Source organism: Oncorhynchus mykiss, chromosome 4 (genome assembly GCF_013265735.2).
Source record: "Oncorhynchus mykiss isolate Arlee chromosome 4, USDA_OmykA_1.1, whole genome shotgun sequence".
Taxonomy (NCBI): Eukaryota; Metazoa; Chordata; class Actinopteri; order Salmoniformes; family Salmonidae; genus Oncorhynchus; species Oncorhynchus mykiss.
The window spans coordinates 30,815,072-30,835,435 of NC_048568.1; the positions used below are offsets into that span (position 1 = coordinate 30,815,072).

At 42.9% G+C, this 20,364-nt stretch overlaps 1 protein-coding gene across 3 annotated transcripts; it reads left to right on the top strand.

Moving 5' to 3' along the window:
- The first annotated feature begins 1,344 nt into the window (after nt 1-1,344).
- LOC110522477 (alpha-1,6-mannosyl-glycoprotein 2-beta-N-acetylglucosaminyltransferase) lies at nt 1,345-7,988 on the top strand. Of its 3 annotated transcripts, none has more exons than XM_021600906.2 (3): nt 1,345-1,801; nt 5,771-6,124; nt 6,458-7,988. In XM_021600906.2, the coding sequence occupies exons 2-3, from the start codon at nt 6,068-6,070 to the stop codon at nt 7,826-7,828; spliced, it is 1,428 nt and encodes a 475-aa protein (XP_021456581.1). In that variant the 5' UTR covers nt 1,345-1,801; nt 5,771-6,067; the 3' UTR covers nt 7,829-7,988. The 3 variants fall into 3 exon arrangements, with proteins under 3 accessions (XP_021456581.1, XP_021456579.1, XP_021456582.1); XM_021600904.2 differs by lacking the exon at nt 1,345-1,801 and adding an exon at nt 2,731-2,953; XM_021600907.2 differs by lacking the exon at nt 1,345-1,801 and adding an exon at nt 2,731-2,953 and having other exon boundaries at nt 5,771-6,094.
- Nucleotides 7,989-20,364: the final 12,376 nt, after the last annotated feature.

The following is a 20,364-nucleotide window of genomic DNA, read 5'->3' on the forward strand; positions in this document are numbered from 1 at the left end:
AATCATACATTAAATAACATGCATGAAAAAAATGCCTTAAATGTGATATGAACAATATTAACATTCTTAATTTTTTTTAAATTCAATCGCTTTGGCACATTTTTCCGATGTATACTGAACAAAAATATAAACGCGTATTTAAAAAAAAATGTTTAACCTTCATTTAACAAGGAAAGTCAGTTAAGAACAAATTCTTATTTTCAATGACGGCCTAGGAACAGTGGGTTAACTGCCTGTTCAGGGGCAGAACAACAGATTTGTACGTTGTCAGCTCGGGGATTTGATCTTGCAACCTTCCGGTTACTAGTCCAATGCTCTAACCACTAGGCTACCCTGCCACCCCTGGACAGCAGTACATTCATGCTGTGAACAGCCTGTACCATTGCATCCTATTGGATTGAGGTCTGGGGACTGCGCAGGCCACTCAAGTAAACTGAACTCACTGTCATGTTCAAGGCAATGTTTTCCACTCCTCAACTCTCCAGTGTTGGTGATCGCGTGCCCACTGGAGCTGCTTCTTCTTGTCTTTAGCCAATAGGAGTGGAAACCGGTGTGGTCGTCTGCTGCAAATTGCCCATCTGTGACAAGGATCAACGAGTTGTGTGTTCCGAGATGCCGTTCTGCACACCACTATTGTACTGCACCATTATTTGTCTGTTTGTGGCCACCTGTTAGCTTGCACAATTCCTGCCTTTCTCCTTCGACCTCTCTCATCAACAAGCTGCTTTCGCCCACTGGACTGCCGCTGACTGGATGTTTTTTGTTTGTCGCACCATTCTCTGTAAACGATGGCGACACTGTCGTGAGTGAAAATTCCAGGAGGGCGGCCGTTTCTGAGATACTGGATCCGGCGCACCTGGCACCAACAATCATACCATGCTAAAAGTCGCTTAGGTCACTTGTTTTGCACATTCTAATGTTCAAACGAACAGTAACTGAATGCCTCGATGCCTGCCTGCCTGCCTGCTTTATATAGCAAGCCACGGCCACGTTGCTCACTGTCTGTAAGAGCAATCTATTTTTGTGAACGGGATGGTGTACCTTATAAACTGATTGGGGAGTGTATAACCTAGTCATTTCAGCAGTGTATTGTACACTACACAATTCAGTGGGTTTAGAGGCTAGTCAAAGACCACTCACTTCCTCTGTCCCCGACACACTCAATCCTCTTCATTTCGCTTCCCACCCAGACAAATCCACGGACAACACAATCACCATTGCATTCCACACTGCACTCTAAGCTCACGGCCCTGGGAGTGAACTCCTCCCTATGGGAGGACTTGCTGACGGGCCACCCCCATGACTACGTGGCCTCACACAGTCCCAACTTCATCGTCAAGTTTGCTGAGGACACGACAGTAACAGGCCTGATTACCAACAACGACGAGGAGGTAGGACCTCTGACGGTGTGGTGCCAGGTAAACAACCTCACCCTCAACATCAGAAAAAGAAAGGAGCTGATTGTGGACTTCCAGAGGAACCAGGCTGGGCACGACCCCATTCTTTCCATGTTCCTCGGAGTACACATCTCCAAGGAGATAAAATGGTCAAACCACATGGACACCGTGGTGAATAAGTAATGACAGCGACTCTTCAACCTCAGGATGCTGAAGAAATGCAGCTTGTCCCCGAGGGCCCTCGCACTATTCTACAGGAGCACCATCGAGAGCATTCTGCCGAGCTACATCACAGCCTGGTACTCCACCGCCGCAGAACGTAATGCGTGTATGCTAAACTGTAACACTGGCCTATAGCTTCTACCCCAAGACCATCAACCTGCTGAATAGCCACCAATAGTCAGGTACCTGCTCCCCCTGTCCCCAACCTGCCCCACCCCAAACTTCCTGGTTCAGTAGTTAGTTATCCGGTTTGAGCAATTTGATTAAGTGATATAGTTAATTGTATTGTTTACAAATGACAAGAAAATCATATCCAAAGTAAAGTGAATATTGCATTTGAAAGCAGATAATTAGATTGAATATGTATCCAAATTGAGTGATTTGGTGTTATCAACAATTGAATTGTGTGTTGTAAATTGAAAATGTGCTTAGAGTTTTGAAACATGAGCCATTTTGATGATCTGTATAGATTTGTGTTTTTAGAGTTGTGAAAATGTACAACTTACTTGTGAAAATTGCACCAAAGTGATTGAAAAAAAAAGGTAATTATACCAATAGTATGTGAATCAATAGAAAAGTACATAATAAAATCAGCAAGATTCAATTTGTTTCATACTGCAATTAGTATTTAATAAGAAAAACAAATACAACAGAACGTACGGTGTACAACAACTACCAACACAGAAGTGTTCCAGTAAAAATTCTTTGGATACTTTCCAACTTTGAAATGTAAAGTAATGCCAATTGGACCATCATTTATTTTTCATGATTTCTTGAATATTTAACAATAATGGCCTGAAGTTAGGCTAGTAATGATACTCGTTTTGCCTCTCTTTTGTATAGAATATAATCAAGAATAATGTAATATACCGACAATAATATCGAACTGGTTTAGATTATTATCATAGTCGCCTATAAAAAAAATTCTGTAAGAAAAAAGATCAGAAGAAGCCTTTGTTTATCTACAAACAAACTACTAATTCTAAATAAATAGTATACCGACTACATGTAAAATCTCCATATTGTTACATTGTTATAAGTTACAATTCAATAGTTCAGTTGAATGCAACATTGTAGCACACTAGCCTAATATATCAATTTATGTTTTATGTCTTGAGAGACCCTATGGAGTAATGCATTGTGGGAGTCAAAGCTAGGCAGTGGTTCCGTATTTGGTACTTCTTGCCAACGTAAGCTAGCTAGCTAGCTGGCTAATGTGTTATTTTGCCCCGAAATTGGGAGCAGGAGAGAAGGAATGGAGGAGAATGAATACCTCGATTCACCGCACTGTTAATTTCGGCAGAGAAAGCTGCACAGCACGACTAATATTTTAGGTAACTATACAAACGCATTTTCTTCGCACTGTGAGAGTGGTTGCGACAGTCTGTTTTGGCCAATGACCGAGGCGCGACTACGGAGTGATTGCTTTTAAATATAATACGCTCGCTCCAGCTAACTTCTACGAGACAAATCTAGCTTGCTAGCTAGCTATTAGCTACCATAACATCACCCGGTAAACAACGTTTAAGCGTCTAAATATAGCTAGCTAACTAGTTGTGAATGTTGTAACGTTACACCTACACGGCACGAATCTCGAGCGAAATGGGGTTGGTGGTTTGATGTCGGTGTCCACCGCTCCAGGCGCTAACAAGACGATTGATGGTGTAGGGAGGAGGAAGCTACGTTCACTTACATGAACTAGATTTGGCTAGAGAACCCCCATTTCCTTCTTGACCAACATGTGCCATGGGAAGGAGTACATGTTATACCGAAATGTTTATTACATTACTGTTCAGAAACATAGAAAACGGTCTAGATTGAAATGATAGGCGGTGGCTAGTTTAGCTCTACATCTTGTTAACTGTGCGTGTATCGTGTCATGTAGTGAAAGTTAGCACAGGCGTATAATGTACACTGTTAAGGACATAAGGACACCGTAGGCTGATGTCTACAATCTATTTGATCATTGTTGTGTTTTAGGCTAGGGAGTCTGATCCAGTGCAAAGGTTATTTAGCTTTCCATTTTGTGGATGTCTTGATATGTGGTATTGATTGTGATAGTGCCTCTGGGCAGTAGACACAGATGAGCTAGTTCAACCAAGAAACGCTGCAAAGACGAGAAGAGAACAGGGAACTAATCATAGGCTGGTATGGGAGGGCTGGTGTGTCTAAATGAAGAATCTAAATCGTGAGGACTGGCTGCAGATACTTTATCTTCACAAAGTATTAGGCCTACATGATGATCATGTCTCTTACAGTTTGACATTTAGTCTACTGGTTATCGGGAACGTTATTGTCAATGTATGGGGCATTGGCAGTGGTGCATTTGTTACATGGGTTGTCACTTACAGTGCATTCAGAAAGTATTCAGACCCCTTCTCCTTTTCCACATTTTGTTACATTACAGCCTTGTTTAAAATAAATTAAATAACACATTTTCCTCATCAATCTACACACAATACCCTATAATGTCAAAGCAAAAACAGGTTTTTAGAAATATTAGCATATATATATATATATATATATATATATATATATATATATATATATATATATGGGAAAAAAACATAATTACCTTATTTACATAAGTATTTAGACCCTTTGCTATGATACTCGAAATTGAGCTCAGGTGCATCCGGTTTCCATTGATCAATCTTGAGATGTTTCTCCAACTTGATTGGAGTCCACCTGTGGTAAATTCGATTGATTGGGCATGATTTGGAAGGGCACAATCCTGTCTATACAAGGTCCCACAGTTGACAGTGCATGTCAGAGCAAAAAACAAGCCATGGGGTCAAATTAATTGTCCGTAGAGCGCAGAGACAGGATTGTGTCGAGGCACAGATCTGGGGAAGGGTACCAAACAATCCCTGCAGGATTGAAGGTCCCAAAGAACACCATTGTCTCTATCATTCTTAAATGGAAGTTTGGAACAATCAAGACTCTTCCTAGAGCTGGCAGCCCGGCCAAACTCAACAATCGGGGGAGAAGGGCCTTGGTCAGGGAGGTGACCAAGAACGCGCTGGTCACTTTGAAAGGGCTGCGGAGTTCCTCTGTGGAGATGGGAGAGCCTTCCAGAAGGACAACCATCTCTGCAGCACTCCACCAATCAGACCTTTGTGGTACTGGCCAGACGGAAACCACTTCTCAGTAAAAGGCACATGACACCCTGCTTGGAGTTTGCCAAAAGGCACCTAAAGACTCTCAGACCATGAGAAACAAGATTCTCTTGTCTGATGAAACCAAGATTGAACTCTTTGGCCAGAATTCCAACTGTCACGTCTGGAGGGAACCTGGCACCATCCCTATGGTGAAACGTGGTGGCAGCATCATGCTGTGGGGATGTTTTTTGCCGCTAGTCAGGATCGATGGAAAAATGAACACAGCAATGTACAGAAAGATCCTTGATGAAAACGTGCTCCAGAGCACTCTGACTGTGGTGAAGGTTCACCTTCCAACAGGACATTGACCCTAAGCACACAGCCTAGACAACGCAGTAGTGGCTTCGGGACAAGTCTCTGAATGTCCTTGAGTGGCCCAGCCAGAGCCCGGACTTGAAACCAATCGAACATCTCTGGAGAGACCTGAAAATAGTGGTGTGGTGACGCACCCCATCCAACCTGACAGAGCTTGAGAGGATCTGCAGAGAAAAATGGGAGAAACTCCCCAAATACAGGTGTGCCAAGCATGCAGCGTCATACCCAAGAAGACTCGAGGCTTTAATTTCTGCCTATGGTGCTTCAACAAAGTACTAAGTAAAGGGTCTGAATACTGTAAATGTGATAATTCCATTTAGACTTTTTTTTTTATACATTTGCAAAAATGTCTAACCTGTTTTTGCTTTGTCATTATGGGGTGTTTACAGATTGAGGGGGAAAAAAATGATTTAATACATTTTAGAATAAGGCTGTAACGTAACAAAATGTGGAAAAAGTCAAGGGGTCTAAATACTTTCCGAGTGCACCGTATCCGCTCTTATTAAAAAATAAGTTGTTTTATTTTACTGGAAAATTGTATATGGACCCCGATAACAGCCATTGTTTTATTATTTATGGTATGTAGGTGGGTTGCATTTAATAAAGTAGCCATGTTTAGTAAAGACAATAAGAAATGGTAAAAATGTCTCTTATTTCTCTTATTTTGTTTTCCAGTGGGTTCCATGCACAACTCTACACTGCAGCCTCTGAGACCAACATGCCTTATGGGAATCTCACATGGCATCACTTATATTCCACAAAGACACATGTCTACATTCTAAAAATGTGTGCTAGCAACAAGTGTTAGCAACCAACAGAATTGTAAACTGTTTTCTATCAGGACTCCCTGCCTGCCTCCTTTCCTGCCTGCCTCTCCCAAGCACAGCAGTGCCATTAGAAATTGCAAACCTGCCTTTTTTCAGTTTCTCTACAATCAACTCCTCTCCTTCCCAAGGGGGGTGACTGCCTGTCATGAGATTCCGAGTCTACAAGAGGAAGGTACAATACACGACGAGTCCCAAGTCATGTGTATGTGCTGCATGTTTCTGTACTGGGCATGTTTTAAATGGCACAAACAAATCAAATGTATTTGAGAACAGTCATATACAATAAAATGTCATATATTGTGACACATTTAGTTCAGTTGAAGAAGCCGGACCCACTGGATCAATTGAATGATTGAATAACCTATTAACTCCTGTAAACTCATATGAACTCTGTTGCATAATCTTACTGTATCTGTATTTCAAAAAAGATAATATAAATAACAATGCCAATGACAACATTAGTAAAATTACTGCAATAGCAGGCAGGATTGAGTCCAAAACTGGGCACAGGATATGATTTGTATTTTATCTCCAGGTGGTGATACTGACGCTGGTGGTGGTGGTGTGTGGCCTAGCCTTCTGGACCAGTGGGAAGCAGAAGAAGAGCAGTGGGGTGGTGGTCCTGAAAGAGGCTGAGGGGGCGAGGAGAAGCAGCAGTAGCCAGGTGCAGCCACAGCCGCAGGCCACACCTGCAGTCAGCCGGATACCTAACCTACCACCCATCGCACCTGTCAACGAGACACACCAGAAGAACCAGCCTGAAAAGCACCTGGAGAAAGAGGAGGTGGTAAAACCAGAGGTGGACAACACCACCCAGGTCTACCGTGGCATTGTGTTCCAGCTCAACTTTGACCAGACAGTGAGACATGAGGAGCAGTTCAGGGCAGCGAGGAAGAAGGATGATCTGGTGGTGGTGGTCCAGGTGCACAACAGACCTGACTACCTGAGGCTGCTGGTGGAGAGTCTGAGAAAGGCCAGGGGCGTGGAGAGCATCCTGCTCATCTTCAGCCACGACTTCTGGTCCCCCGAGATCAACCAGGTGGTGGCCTCAGTGGACTTCTGCCAGGTTCTCCAGATCTTCTTTCCCTTCAGCATCCAACTGTACCCCCAGGAGTTCCCGGGCCACGACCCCAGGGACTGCCCCAGAGACATTTCCAAGATAGACGCCTTAAAGCTGGGCTGCATCAACGCAGAGTACCCCGACTCGTTTGGCCACTACCGCGAGGCCAAGTTCTCCCAGACCAAGCACCACTGGTGGTGGAAGCTGCACTTTGTGTGGGACAGGGTCCGGGCCCTGAAGGACCACCGGGGTCTGGTGCTTCTCATCGAGGAGGACCACTTCCTCTCCCCTGACTTCCTCCACTTCCTCAAGCTGATGTCCATCCTGAAGAGGGAGAATTGCCCTGACTGTGACATCCTATCTCTGGGGAGCTACGGCCACATCAGCTACCCCAGTAAAGCCAACAAGGTGGAGGTGAAAGCCTGGAAGTCCACCGAGCACAACATGGGCATGGCTCTGAGCAGGGAGACCTACCAGAAACTCATTCAATGCACCGACGCCTTCTGCACCTATGACGACTACAACTGGGACTGGTCCCTGCAGCACCTGACCGTAACCTGCCTGCCCTCCTACTGGAAGGTCATGGTGAGCGAGGCACCCCGCGTCTTCCATGCCGGGGACTGCGGGATGCACCACAAGAAGTCCGTGTGCATGCCGTCCAGCCAAAAGACCAAGATAGATACCATTCTACAGAGCAGCAGCAATCAGCTGTTCCCCAAGAACCTGCTGATTACTAAGAGACTTCCGGCTAACGGGGCAGGGGGGGTGGCGCCCCACGTGAAGAACGGCGGTTGGGGGGACATTAGGGACCATGAACTCTGCAAGAGCTACCCTCGATTACAGTGACCTTATTATAATTGTTAGGCCTATATCGTTACTATTCTCTTTTTTGCATCCTCTGAATTTAAGAAAAAGAAAGCCTTTTGAAAAGAATCTTCATGGAATATTTCTTCATATTGCCTGTTTTATCTGACTCTTCCAAATAAACAGTTTGTTGGGTTTGGGCTTCTTTGTCACATGTCTCTTTATATATCCAAGACATTGATTTTTATTTATATATAAATAGATAGTTGAAGTCGGAAGTACTTTTAGGTTGGAGTCATTAAAACTTGTTTTTCAACTACTCCACAAATGTCTTGTTAACAAACTATAGTTTTGGCAAGTCGGTTAGGACATCTACTTTGTGCATGACACAAGTAATTTTTCCAACAATTGTTTACAGACAGATTATTTCACTTAAATCACTGTATTATAATTCCAGTGGGTCAGAAGTTTACATGCACTAAGTTGACTGTGCCTTTGAACAGCTTGGACAATTCCAGAAAATTATATCATGGCTTTAGAAGCTTCTGATAGGCTAATTGACATCATTTGAGTCAACTGGAGGTGTACCTGTAGATGTATTTCAAGGCCTTACCTTCAAACTCAGTGCTTCTTTGCTTGACATCATGGGAAAATAAAATAAAATCAGCCAAGACCTCAGGAAAAAAAATTGGAGACCTCCACAAGTCTGGTTCATCCTTGGGCGCAATATCCAAACACCTGAAGCTACCACGTTCATCTGTACAAACAATAGTACACAAGTATAAACACCATGGGACCACGCAGCCCTCATACCGCTCAGGAAGCGATGCGTTCTGTCTCCCAGAGATGAACGTACTTTGATGTGAAAAGTGCAAATCAATCCCAGAACAACAGCAAAGGACCTTGTTAAGATGCTGGAGGAAATAGGTACAAAATTATTTATTTCCACAGTTAAACGAGTCCTATATCTACATAACCTGAAAGGCCGGAAGAAGCCACTGCTCCAAAACCGCCATAAAAAGCCAGATTACGATTTGCAACTGCACGTGGGGACAAAGATCGTACTTTTGGGAGGAATGTCCTCTTGTCTGATGAAACAACAATAGAATTGTTTGGCCATAATGACCATCGTTATGTTTGGAGGAAAAGGGGGAGGCTCTCAAGCTGAAGAACAATACCCCAACTGTGAAGTATGGGGGTGGCAGCATCATGTTCTGGGGGTGCTTTGCTGCAGGAGGGACTGGTGCACGTCACAAAATAGATGGCATCATGAGATAGGAAAATTATGTGGATACAGACATTGAAACATCATCTCAGGACATCAGTCAGGAAGTTAAAGGTTGGTCGCAAATGGGTCTTCCAAATGGACAATGACCCCAAGCATACTTCCAAAGTTGTGGCAAAATGGCTTAAGGACAACAAAGTCAAGGAATTGGAGTGGCCATCACAAAGCCCTGACCTCAATCCCATAGAACATTTGTGGGCAGAACTGAAAAAGCATGTACGAGCAAGGAGGCCTACAAACTACAGACTCTGTTACACCAGCTCTGTCAGGAGGAATGGGCCAAAATGAACCCAACTTATTGTGGGAAGTTTGTGGAAAGCTACCCAAAATGTTTGACCCAAGTTAAACAATTTAAAGGCAATGCTACCAAATACTAATTGAGTGTATGTAAACTTCAGACCCGCTGGGAATGTGATGAAAGAAATAAAAGCTGAAATAAATAATTCTCTCTACTATTTTTCTGACATTTCACATTCTTAAAATAAAGTGGTGATCCTAACTGACCTAAAACAGGGAATTTTTACTTGGATTAAATGTCAGGAATTGCAACTCAATATTAAGAAGGTGTTCTTAATGTTTTGTACACTCAGTGTTTGTAAAGAATCACATATATATATATATATATATATACAGTAGCAGTCAAAAGTCTTTATTTGACTATTTTCTACATTGTAGAATGGTGGTGAAAACATCAAAACTATGAAATAACACATATTGAATCATGTAGTAACCAAAAAAGTGTTAAACAAATCAACATTTATTTTATATTCTTCAAAGTAGCCACCCTTTACCTTGATGACAGCTTTGCACAATCTTGGCATTCTCTCAACCAGCTTCACCTGGAATGCTTTTCCAACAGTCTTGAAGGAGTTCCCACATATGCTGAGCCCTTGTTGGCTGCTTTTCCTTCACTCTGCGGTCCAACTCATCCCAAACCATCTCAAATTGGGTTGAGGTCGAGTGATTGTGGAGGCCAGGTCATCTGATGCAGTTCTACATCACTCTTCATCTTGGTCAAATATCCTTTACACAGCCTGGAGGTGTGTTGGGTCATTGTCCTGTTGAAAAACAAATGATAGTGTAAACCAGATGGGATGGTGTATTGCTGCAGAATGATGTGGTAGGCCATGCTGGTTAAGTGTGCATTGACATTTTTTTAAATCACAGAGCACCATCACACCTCCTCCTCCATAGAACTACACATGCGGAGATCATCCGTTCACCTGCTCTGCGTCTCACTAAGACACGGTGGTTGAAACCCCAAATCTCAAAATCCATCAGACCAAAGGACAGATTTCCACCGGTCTAATGTCCATTGCTCTTGTTTCTTGGCCCAAGCAAGTCTCTTCTTCTTGTTGGTGTCCTTTAGTAGTGGTTTCTTTGCAGCAATTTGACCATGAAGGCCTGATGCACGCAGTCTCCTCTGAACAGTTGATGTTGAGATGTGTCTGTTACTTGAACTCTGTGAAGCATTTATTTGGACGGCAATTTCTGAAGTTGGTAACTAATGAACTCATTCTCTGCAGCATAGGTAACTCTGGGTCAACCTTTCCTGTGGTTGTCCTCATGAGAGCCAGTTTCATCATAGCGCTTGATGGTTTTTGCGACTGCACTTGAGGAAACTTTCAAAGTTCTTGATATTTTCCGTATTGACTGACCTTCATGTCTTAAAGTAATGATGGACTGTCGTATCACTGTTGCTTATTTGATCTGTTCTTGCCATAATATGAACATGTTATTTTACCAAATAGGGCTGTCTTCTGTATACACCCCTAACCTGTCACAACACAACTGATTTGCTCAAACACATTAAAAAGGAAACAAATTCCACAAATTAACTTTTAACAAGGCACACCTGTTAATTGAAATGCATTCCAGGTGACTATCTCATGAACCTGGTTGAGAGAATGCCAAGAGTGTGCCAAGCTGTCATCAAGGGTGGCTACTTAGAAGAATCACAAATTTAAAATATGTTTTGATTTGTTTTACAGGTTTTTGGTTACTACATGATTCCATATGGGTTATTTCATAGTTTTGATGTCTTCACTATTATTCTACATGCAGTGTAGAAAATATTTAAAAAATAAAACATTCCTTGAATGATTAGGTGTGTCCAATCTTTTGACTGGTACTATACATATTATTAAAGTAATTATTTAAATTCATGGTTTAATATGTGGAGGAATCCCAGACAACATTCACCGCATTGAGATGAATGATAAATTCCTGGTTTTGGTGCTGTAGCAGAAACATTTACATTTGAAGTGCTTAGGATGCAGCTCTCTATTGACAGTTTCCTCTAGGCCAAGCTAGCTTGGTGGCTTCTCTGAGGCGGGATTGATTTCCATTCCCTTACCCCCGCCTAAAGCAATGGTTTAAAGCTTGCCTGATCACTGTATATAAGATCTATCTGGGATGACTGCAGAGTGAAGGCCGACTCCGTTTCTCATCTCCATAAGTGTAAATCCACTACAGTTGTGGTGAAAAGTTTTGAGAATGACACAAATATTAATTTTCACAAAGTCTGCTGCCTCAGTTTGTATGATGGCAATTTGCATATACTCCAGAATGTAATGAAGAGTGATCAGATGAATTGCAATTAATTGCAAAGTCCCTCTTTGCCATGCAAATGAACTGAATCCCCCAAAAAACATTTCCACTGCATTTCAGCCCTGCCACAAAAGGACCAGCTGACATCATGTCAGTGATTCTCTCGTTAACACAGGTGTGAGTGTTGACGAGGACAAGGCTGGAGATCACTCTGTCATGCTGATTGAGTTCGAATAACAGACTGGAAGCTTCAAATGGAGGGTGGTGCTTGGAAACATTGTTCTTACTCGTTCAATCATGGTGACCTGCATGGAAACACGTGCAGTCATCATTGCTTCACACAAAAAGGGCTTCACAGGCAAGGATATTGCTGCCAGTTAAATTGCACCTAAATCAACCATTTAACGGATCATCAAGAACTTCAAGGAGAGCGGTTCAATTGTTGTGAAGAAGGCTTCAGGGTGCCCAAGAAAGTCCAGCAAGCGCCAGGACCGTCTCCTAAAGTTGATTCAGCTGGGGATCGGGGCACCACCAGTACAGAGCTTGCTCAGGAATGGCAGCAGGCAGGTGTGAGTGCATTTTCACGCACAGTGAGGCAAAGACTTTTGTAGGATGGCCTGGTGTCAAGAAGGGCAGCAAATAAGCTACTTCTCTCCAGGAAAAACATCAGGGACAGACTGATATTCTGCAAAAGGTACAGGGATTGGGCTGCTGAGTACTGGGGTAAAGTATTTTTCCCGAATGAATCCCCTTTCCGATTATTTGGGGCATCCTGAAAAAAGGCTTGTCCGCAGAAGACAAGGTGAGCGCTACCATCAGTCCTGTGTCATGCCAACAGTAAAGCATCCTGAGACCATTCATGTGTGGGGTTGCTTCTCAGCCAAGGGAGTGGGCTCATTCACCATTTTGCCAAAGAACACAGCCATGAATAAAGAATGGTACCAACACATCCTCCAAGAGCAACTTCTCCCAAACATCCAGGAATAGTTTGGTGACGAACAATGCCTTTTCCAGCATGATGGAACACTTTTGCCATAAGGCAAAAGTGATAACTAAGTGGCTCGGGGAACAAAACATCAATATTTTGGGTCCATGGCCAGGAAACTCCCCAGACCTTAATCCCATTGGCAACTTGTGGTCAATCCTCAAGAGGCGGGTGGACAAACAAAAACCCACAAATTCTGACAAACTCAAAGCATTGATTATGCAAGAATGGGCTGCCATCAGTCAGGATGTGGCCCAGAAGTTAATTGACAACATGCCAGGCAGGATTGCAGAGGCCTTGAAAAAGAAGAGTCAGCAATGCAAATATTGACTCTTTGCATCAACTTCATGTAATTGTCAATGAAAGCCTTTGACACTTATGAAATGCTTGTAATTATATTTCAGTATTCCATAGTAACATCTGACAAAAATATCTAAAGACACTGAAGCAGCAAACTTTGTGGAATTTAATATTTGTGTCATTCTCATAACTTTTGGCCACGACTGTAGTCTGACACATAATACTTACTTTCAATCTGTTGTTTATTTACTTTTTTCAAGAAGATTGGTATCTAATAAACTCAGTGTACATATTTTACCAATTTACCAATAATTATTGATGGTCTACTCTCCACCCCTCACTTCTTGTATGATACAAGTTATATCAGTATTGAGGAGTCTGTAAATACTGTATATTTTTTCACAAGCACAACCCAACCAACCCCATCAACAAGATTTTGGCAAGGACCATTCAAAGAAGGAATCTTTGAGGACAGAATAGAACTCAATGTGTTGTGTTAAGTGCAAAACAAAGGGTTGATTTAACTCCTAATCTGGTGTGGCCTTGTGTAAAAGCATGTGACAGTGCCCGGTGCTGCTGGGGGGGTCATGTGACCTAGGAATGGTGCATAGACTAAGATGATACAACATCTGTGTCTAAGGAAACCTTTTGGGGAAGCCTGCTCAGAATATGAGATCTCTACAAGGAGTACCCTATCTCCTCACCCAAACACAAAGCAAGTGTGTCTGCTTAACATAAGGAAGATAGCAGGTCAAATCATTACTGGGTACACAACACAGCAGTGTTTCCCAACCCTGGTCCTCCAGTGCCCCCAACAGTACACCGTTTTGTTGTAGCCCTTGACAAACGTGACTCGTTCAACTCATTGAAGTCTTGATGATTAGTTGACAAGTTGAATCAGGTGTGCTTGTCCAGGGTTACAATAAGAATATGTTCTGTTGGGGGTACTGGAGGAGCAGGGTTGGGGACACTGCACCACACTACCACACAGGGAAGGTAGACGAAAACCTCCAATGTGCAGGCCTGGTCTAGTGTAGTCTATTTTAGGCAGGAGTAGACCTGTGTTTTATATTTCCAACAGTCCAAGCCATCAGGGCTCTGGTGAGAGTGTATACTTTTAAATTATTGATAGCTACTGCACACAGTGCAGGGTAAACACAACGCCAGGTCATTGCAGAGTTACACACTAAGGGAGCAACTTTTCAGAGAGAGAGAGGGGTGAGTAATGCTGAAGCACGTTGCCAAGTCAATAAATTGTCATAGTCTTTCAATCAATTGTCATAGTCTTTCAATCAATTGGATCCCAAGACCTGTATATCTTTCTTAATCCATAATACAGATTTAGCTTCATTATTATGCGTTCAACACTGTGACATCATTTATGCCTAATGTGGAGTATTTTTGTTCATGAATTTTCTACCCAGATTGTCTAACCTGATTAGTAATAGTTGATTCAGAATCCTCTATTACCAGATAATCCACTATGAATTAGAAATAGAAAGTTATTGGATAAGAGGATTGACCTCCTCTCTCCCTGATTGTGTCAGATCTTCCTTAGAAGACACTGGCTCTAGATGTTCTCTTTATAGTAAACTAGCTTACTGGGTTCATGTGAGACTGGAATTACATTGGCTCAGCGCAACGCAACATTGATTTGTGAGCCTTGAGGAGGGAGGCAAGGAGGAAAGCAGGGTCTCAGGGAGGGAGAGGTGGTACATAGAGAGACACTTCACTGTGATGAGTGATTTGCTTGATAGGATGCAGTGGGATCTCATCCAAATCAAATTTATTTATATAGCCCTTCGTACATCAGCTGATATCTCAAAGTGCTGTACAGAAACCCAGCCTAAAACCCCAAACAGCAAGCAATGCAGCTGTAGAAGCACGGTGGCTAGGAAAAACTCCCTAGAAAGGCCAAAACCTAGGAAGAAACCTAGAGAGGAACCAGGCTATGTGGGGTGGCCAGTCCTCTTCTGGCTGTGCCGGGTGGAGATTATAACAGAACATGGCCAAGATGTTCAAATGTTCATAAATTACCAGCATGGTCGAATAATAATAATCACAGGCAGAACAGTTGAAACTGGAGCAGCAGCACGGCCAGGTGGACTGGGGACAGCAAGGAGTCTTCATGTCAGGTAGTCCTCAGGCATGGTCCTAGGGCTCAGGTCCTCCGAGAGAGAGAAAGAAAGAGAGAATTAGAGAGAGCATACTTAAATTCACACAGGACAGGAGAAGTACTCCAGATATAACAAACTGACCCTAGCCCCCCGACACATAAACTACTGCAGCATAAATACTGGAGGCTGAGACAGGAGGGGTCAGGAGACTCCTTGGCCCCATCCGAGGACACCCCCGGACAGGGCCAAACAGGTAGGCTATAACCCCACCCACTTTGCCAAAGCACAGCCCCCACACCACTAGAGGGATATCTTCAACCACCAACTTACCATCCTGAAACAAGGCCGAGTATAGCCCACAAAGATCTCCACCACGGCACAACCCAAGGGGGGTTGCCAACCCAGACAGGAAGATCACATCAGTGACTCAACCCACTCAAGTGACGCACCCCTCCTAGGGACGCGTCACCTCTCTCTTCTCTTTCGCTCTTTTGCTCTCTCTCTTTTTCGCTCTATTTTTTGCTTTCTCTCTCTTTTGCTCTCTCTCTCTTTCGCTATCTCTCTCTTTCGCTCTCTCTTTTTTGCTCTCTCTCTCTTTCGCTCTCTTTTTCGTTCTCTCTTTTTTGCTCTCTCTCTCTTTCGCTTGCTCTCTTTCGCTCTCTCTCTCTTTCGCTCTCTCTCTTTCGCTCTCTCTCTCTCTTTCGCTCTCTCTTTCACTCTCTCTTTTTTGCTCTCTTTGCTCTCTTTTTTGCTCTCTTGTCTTTCGCTCTTTCGCTCTCTCTTCTCTCTCTTTTTCACGCTCTTCTCTCTCTCTCTTTCGCTATCTCTCTCTTTCGCTCTCTCTTTTTTGCTCTCTCTCTCTTTCGCTCTCTTTTTCGTTCTCTCTTTTTTGCTCTCTCTCTCTTTCGCTCGCTCTCTTTCGCTCTCTCTCTCTTTCGCTCTCTCTCTTTCGCTCTCTCTTTTTTTTGCTCTCTTCACTCTCTTTTTTGCTCTCTCTTGTCTTTCGCTCTTTCGCTCTCTCTTCTCTCTCTTTTTCACTCTCTTCTCTCTCTCTTTTTCGCTCTCTCTTCTCTTTCGCTCTTTTGCTCTCTCTCTTTTTCGCTCTCTTTGCTCTCTCTCTCTTTCGCTCTCTCTCTCTTTGGCTCTCTCTCTCTTTGGCTCTCTCTCTCTTTGGCTCTCTCTTCTCTTTCGCTAACTCTTCTCTCTCTTTTTCGCTCTCTCTCTTTTTCGCTCTCTCTCTCTTTCGCTCTCTCTCTTTCGCTCTCTCTTTCGCTCTCTCTCTCTCTCTTTCGCTCTCTTTTTCGCTCTCTCTTTTTTGCTCTCTCTCTCTTTCGCTCTCTCTTTTTTGCTCTCTCTCTCTCTCTCTTTCGCTCTCTCTTTTTCGCTCTCTCTCTTTCTCTTTCGCTCTCTTTTTCGCTCTCTCTCTTTTGCTCTCTCTCTCTCTCTTTTTCTCTCTCTCTTTCGCTCTCTTTCTTTCGCTCTCTTTCTCTCTCTCTCTTTCGCTCTCTTTTTCGCTCTCTCTTTTTTGCTCTCTCTCTCTTTCACTCTCTTTTTTGCTCTCTCTCTCTTTCGCTATCTCTCTCTTTCGCTCTCTCTCTCTCTCTCTCTTCTCTTTCGCTCTCTTTTTCGCTCTCTCTCTTTTTTGCTCTCTCTCTCTTTCGCTCTCTCTCTTTCGCTCTCTCTTTCGCTATGTCTCTCTTACGCTCTCTCTTTTTTGCTCTCTCTCTCTCTCTTTCTCTCTCTCTTTTTCGCTCTCTCTTTTTTGCTCTCTCTTTTTTGCTCTCTCTCTCTTTCGCTCTCTCTTTCGCTCTCTCTTTTTTGCTCTCTCTCTCTCTCTTTCGCTCTCTCTCTTTCGCTATCTCTCTTTTGCTCTCTCTTTTTGCTCTCTCTCTTTCGCTATCTCTCTCTTTCGCTCTCACTTTTTCGCTCTCTCTCTCTTTCTCTTTCGCTCTCTTTTTCGCTCTCTCTCGCTCTCTCTTCTCTTTCGCTCTCTCTTTTTCGCTCTATTTTTTGCTCTCTCTCTCTTTCGCTCTCTCTCTCTTTGGCTCTCTCTCTTTCACTCTCTCTCTTTCGCTCTCTCTCTCTTTCGCTCTCTCTCTCTTTCGCTCTCTTTTTTGCTCTCTCTCTCTTTTTTGCTCTCTCTCTTTTTTGCTCTCTCTCTCTCGCTCTTTTTTCACTCTCTCTCTCTTTTTCGCTCTCTCTCTCTTTTTCGCTCTCTCCCTCTCTCTCTGTCTCTCTTTCGCTCTCTCTCTCTCCTTTTCGCAACTGAAGACCAAAAGTTTATTCTGTGGACATGAAATTGTTGACGTATGCATAATAAAATAACCTTTATTTGATAAATCATGCCACTGTCTTTAGCGCCTATCCTTATTAGGGGTTTTTGAGAAGTCTTGTTTTGACTGGGATATTTAAGTCAAGACAAATGTTTATAAATGTTTATAATTCAGTAGCCCATAAGCTATATAAAATTGTATAATGTTTGTTTATTTATTTCACATTTCGAAATATGTGCAGTAACTTCATCTGCTGTCCAAGTTAAAATGAAAAAGGATCTATTGGGTGAATTTGGAAAGAGTGCGACACCATATAAACTGGGACAGCTTAATCCTAACGCGTTTATTTTTTGGTCTGACAAGAGAAAACTGTTGTTACTAAACCCTTGCAGAGAAACCACATGATCGAAATTACATCACTTCATTGGTGTGACATCATAGAGGTACACTGAACAAAAATATAAATGGAAAATGTAAAGTGTTGGTCCCAAAAATATCCCAGAAATGTTCCATATGCACAAAAAGCTTATTTCTCTCAAATGTTGTGCATACATTTGTTGACATTCCTGTTAGTGAGCATCTCTCATTTGCCAAGATAATCCATCCACTTGACAGGTGTGGAATATAAAGAAGCTAATCAAACTGCATGATCATTGCACAGGTGCACCTTATGCTGGGGACAATAAAAGGCCACTCTAAAATGTGCAGTTTTGTGACACAACACAATGCCACAGATGACTGAATTTTTGAGGGTGTGCAGTTGTCAATCTGACTGCAAGAATGTCCACCAGAGCTGTTGCCTGATAATTGAATGTTAATTTTTCTACCATAAACTGCCTCCAACTTTGTTTAGAGAATTTGGTGGTACGTCAAACCGGCCTCACCAAGTGTAATCACACCAGCCCAGGACCTCCATATCCGGCTTCTACACCTGCAGGATCGTCTGAGACCAGCTACCTGGACAGCTGATGAAACTGTGGGTTTGCACAACTGAAGAATTTCTGCACAAACTGTCACAAACTGTCTCAGGGAAGCTCATCTGCGGGCTCGTTGTCCTCACCAGCAAATGCTCCCCTTCGATGGCCACTGGCACACTCGAGAAGTGTGCTCTTCACGGATTAATCCCGGTTTCAACTGTACTGGGCAGATGGCAGACAGTGCATGTGGCGTCGTGTGGGCGGGTGGTTTGCTGATATCAATGTTGTGAGTGCCCCATGGTGGAGGTGGGGTTATGGTATGGGAAAATATAAGGTATGGACAATGAACACAATTTAATTTTATTGATGGCAATTTGAATGCACAGAGACACCGTGACGAGATCATGAGGCCCACAGTCGTGCCATTCATCTGCCGCCATCACCTCATGTTTCAGCATGATAATGCATGGCCCCATGGTGCAAGGCTCTGTAAACAATTCCTGGAAGCTGATAATGTTCCAGTTCTTCTGTGGCCTGCATACTCACCAGACATGTAACCCATTGAGCATGTTTGGGATGCTCTGGATCGACATGTTCGACAACGTATTCCAGTTTCCGCCAATATCCAGCAACTTCTCACAGTAATTGAAGAGTAGTGGGACAACATTCCACAGGCCACAATCACAACAGCCTGATCAACTCTATGAGAAGCAGATGTGCATGAGGCAACTGGTGTTCACACCAGATACTCACTGGTTTTCTGATCCATGCCCATACCTTTTTTACATTAGGTACCCCTGTACTAAGGTTAGGCAGGGCTCTGCTTCTTGTAATACTACAAGGTTTCCCAAAGTCCTCAGGACCCTTTACTAACACTTCTTTTCAGAATAAATATTCTGCTTCATTATGGCAGATGTTTTCTTAGTAGAACAAAAAGTAAAGAATCAATTTGGGCCTATATAACATTTGAGAATTATACCGCCTCCTACTGAAGAATGGAGTAAATTACTGAATAAAACCCCAATAGGCAATACAAGGTTTTTGAACTCTGTCAAATTCTGGAGTGAATCAAAATGAAACATTCAGTAAAGATTGATTTCCATTTTATTAAGTATATCACTTTAGTCAATATAATTTGAAACAAGAGAAATGCAGGAAAATAATTGCCATGAGTTTATCTGCAAAGCTAAATGTCATCCTAAAAGAAAACTTAACACTAGTGTTCTACCTCATCCATCTAGTATTTAAAAACATATTTTAGTGGCCTGTGTGGTCCAGTGGTTCACTTGTATACAGTGAAAGTATTCAGACCCGTTAAATTTTCTTGTTTTGTGACGTTACAGGCTTATTCTAAAATGGATTCAATAAAACATTTTCCTCATCAATCTACACACAATACCCCACAATGACAAAGTCAAAACAGGTATTTAGATTTTGTTGCACATTTATTAAAACATTTAACAAATACCTTATTCACGTAAGTATTCAGACCCTTTGCTATGAGACTTAAAATTTAGCTCAGGTGCATCCTGTTTCCATTGTCATCCTTGAGATGTTTCTACAACTTGATTGGAGTCCACCTGTGGTAAATTCAATTGATTGGACAAGATTTGGAAAGGCACACACCTGTCTATGTAAGGTCAGAGCAAAAACCAAGCCATGAGGTTGAAGGAATTGTCCGTAGAGCTCCGAGACAGGATTGTGTCGATGCCCAGAAAAAATGTCTGCAGCATTGAAGGTCCCCAAGAACAGTGGCCACCATCATTCTTAAATGGGAAAAGTTTAAAACCACCAAGACTCTTCCTAGCGCTGGCTGCCCGGCCAAACTGAGCAATCTAGGGAGGAGGGCCTTGGTCAGGGAGATGACCAAGAACCAGATAGTTACTCTGACTGAGTTCCAGAGATCATCTGTGGAAATTAGAGAACCTTCCAGAAGGACAATCATATCTGCAGTACTCCACCAATCAGGCCTTTATGGTAGAGTGGCAAGATGGAAGCCACTCCTCAGTAAAATACACATGACAGCCTGCTTAGAGTTTGCCAAAAGGCACCTAAAGGACTCTGAAAATGAGAAACAAGATTCTCTTGTCTGATGAAACCAAGTTTGAACTACTGGGCCTGAATGCCAAGTGTCACGTCTGGAGGAAACCT

Excerpts from the sequence above, each read along its gene's own strand:
- LOC110522477 (XM_021600906.2), top strand. The coding sequence starts at position 6,068 with ATGAGATTCCGAGTCTACAAGAGGAAGGTACAATACACGACGAGTCCC. Across the intron at positions 6,125-6,457 it reads CGACGAGTCCCAAGTCATGT|GTGGTGATACTGACGCTGGT; the intron begins GTATGTGCTGCA and ends TTTTATCTCCAG.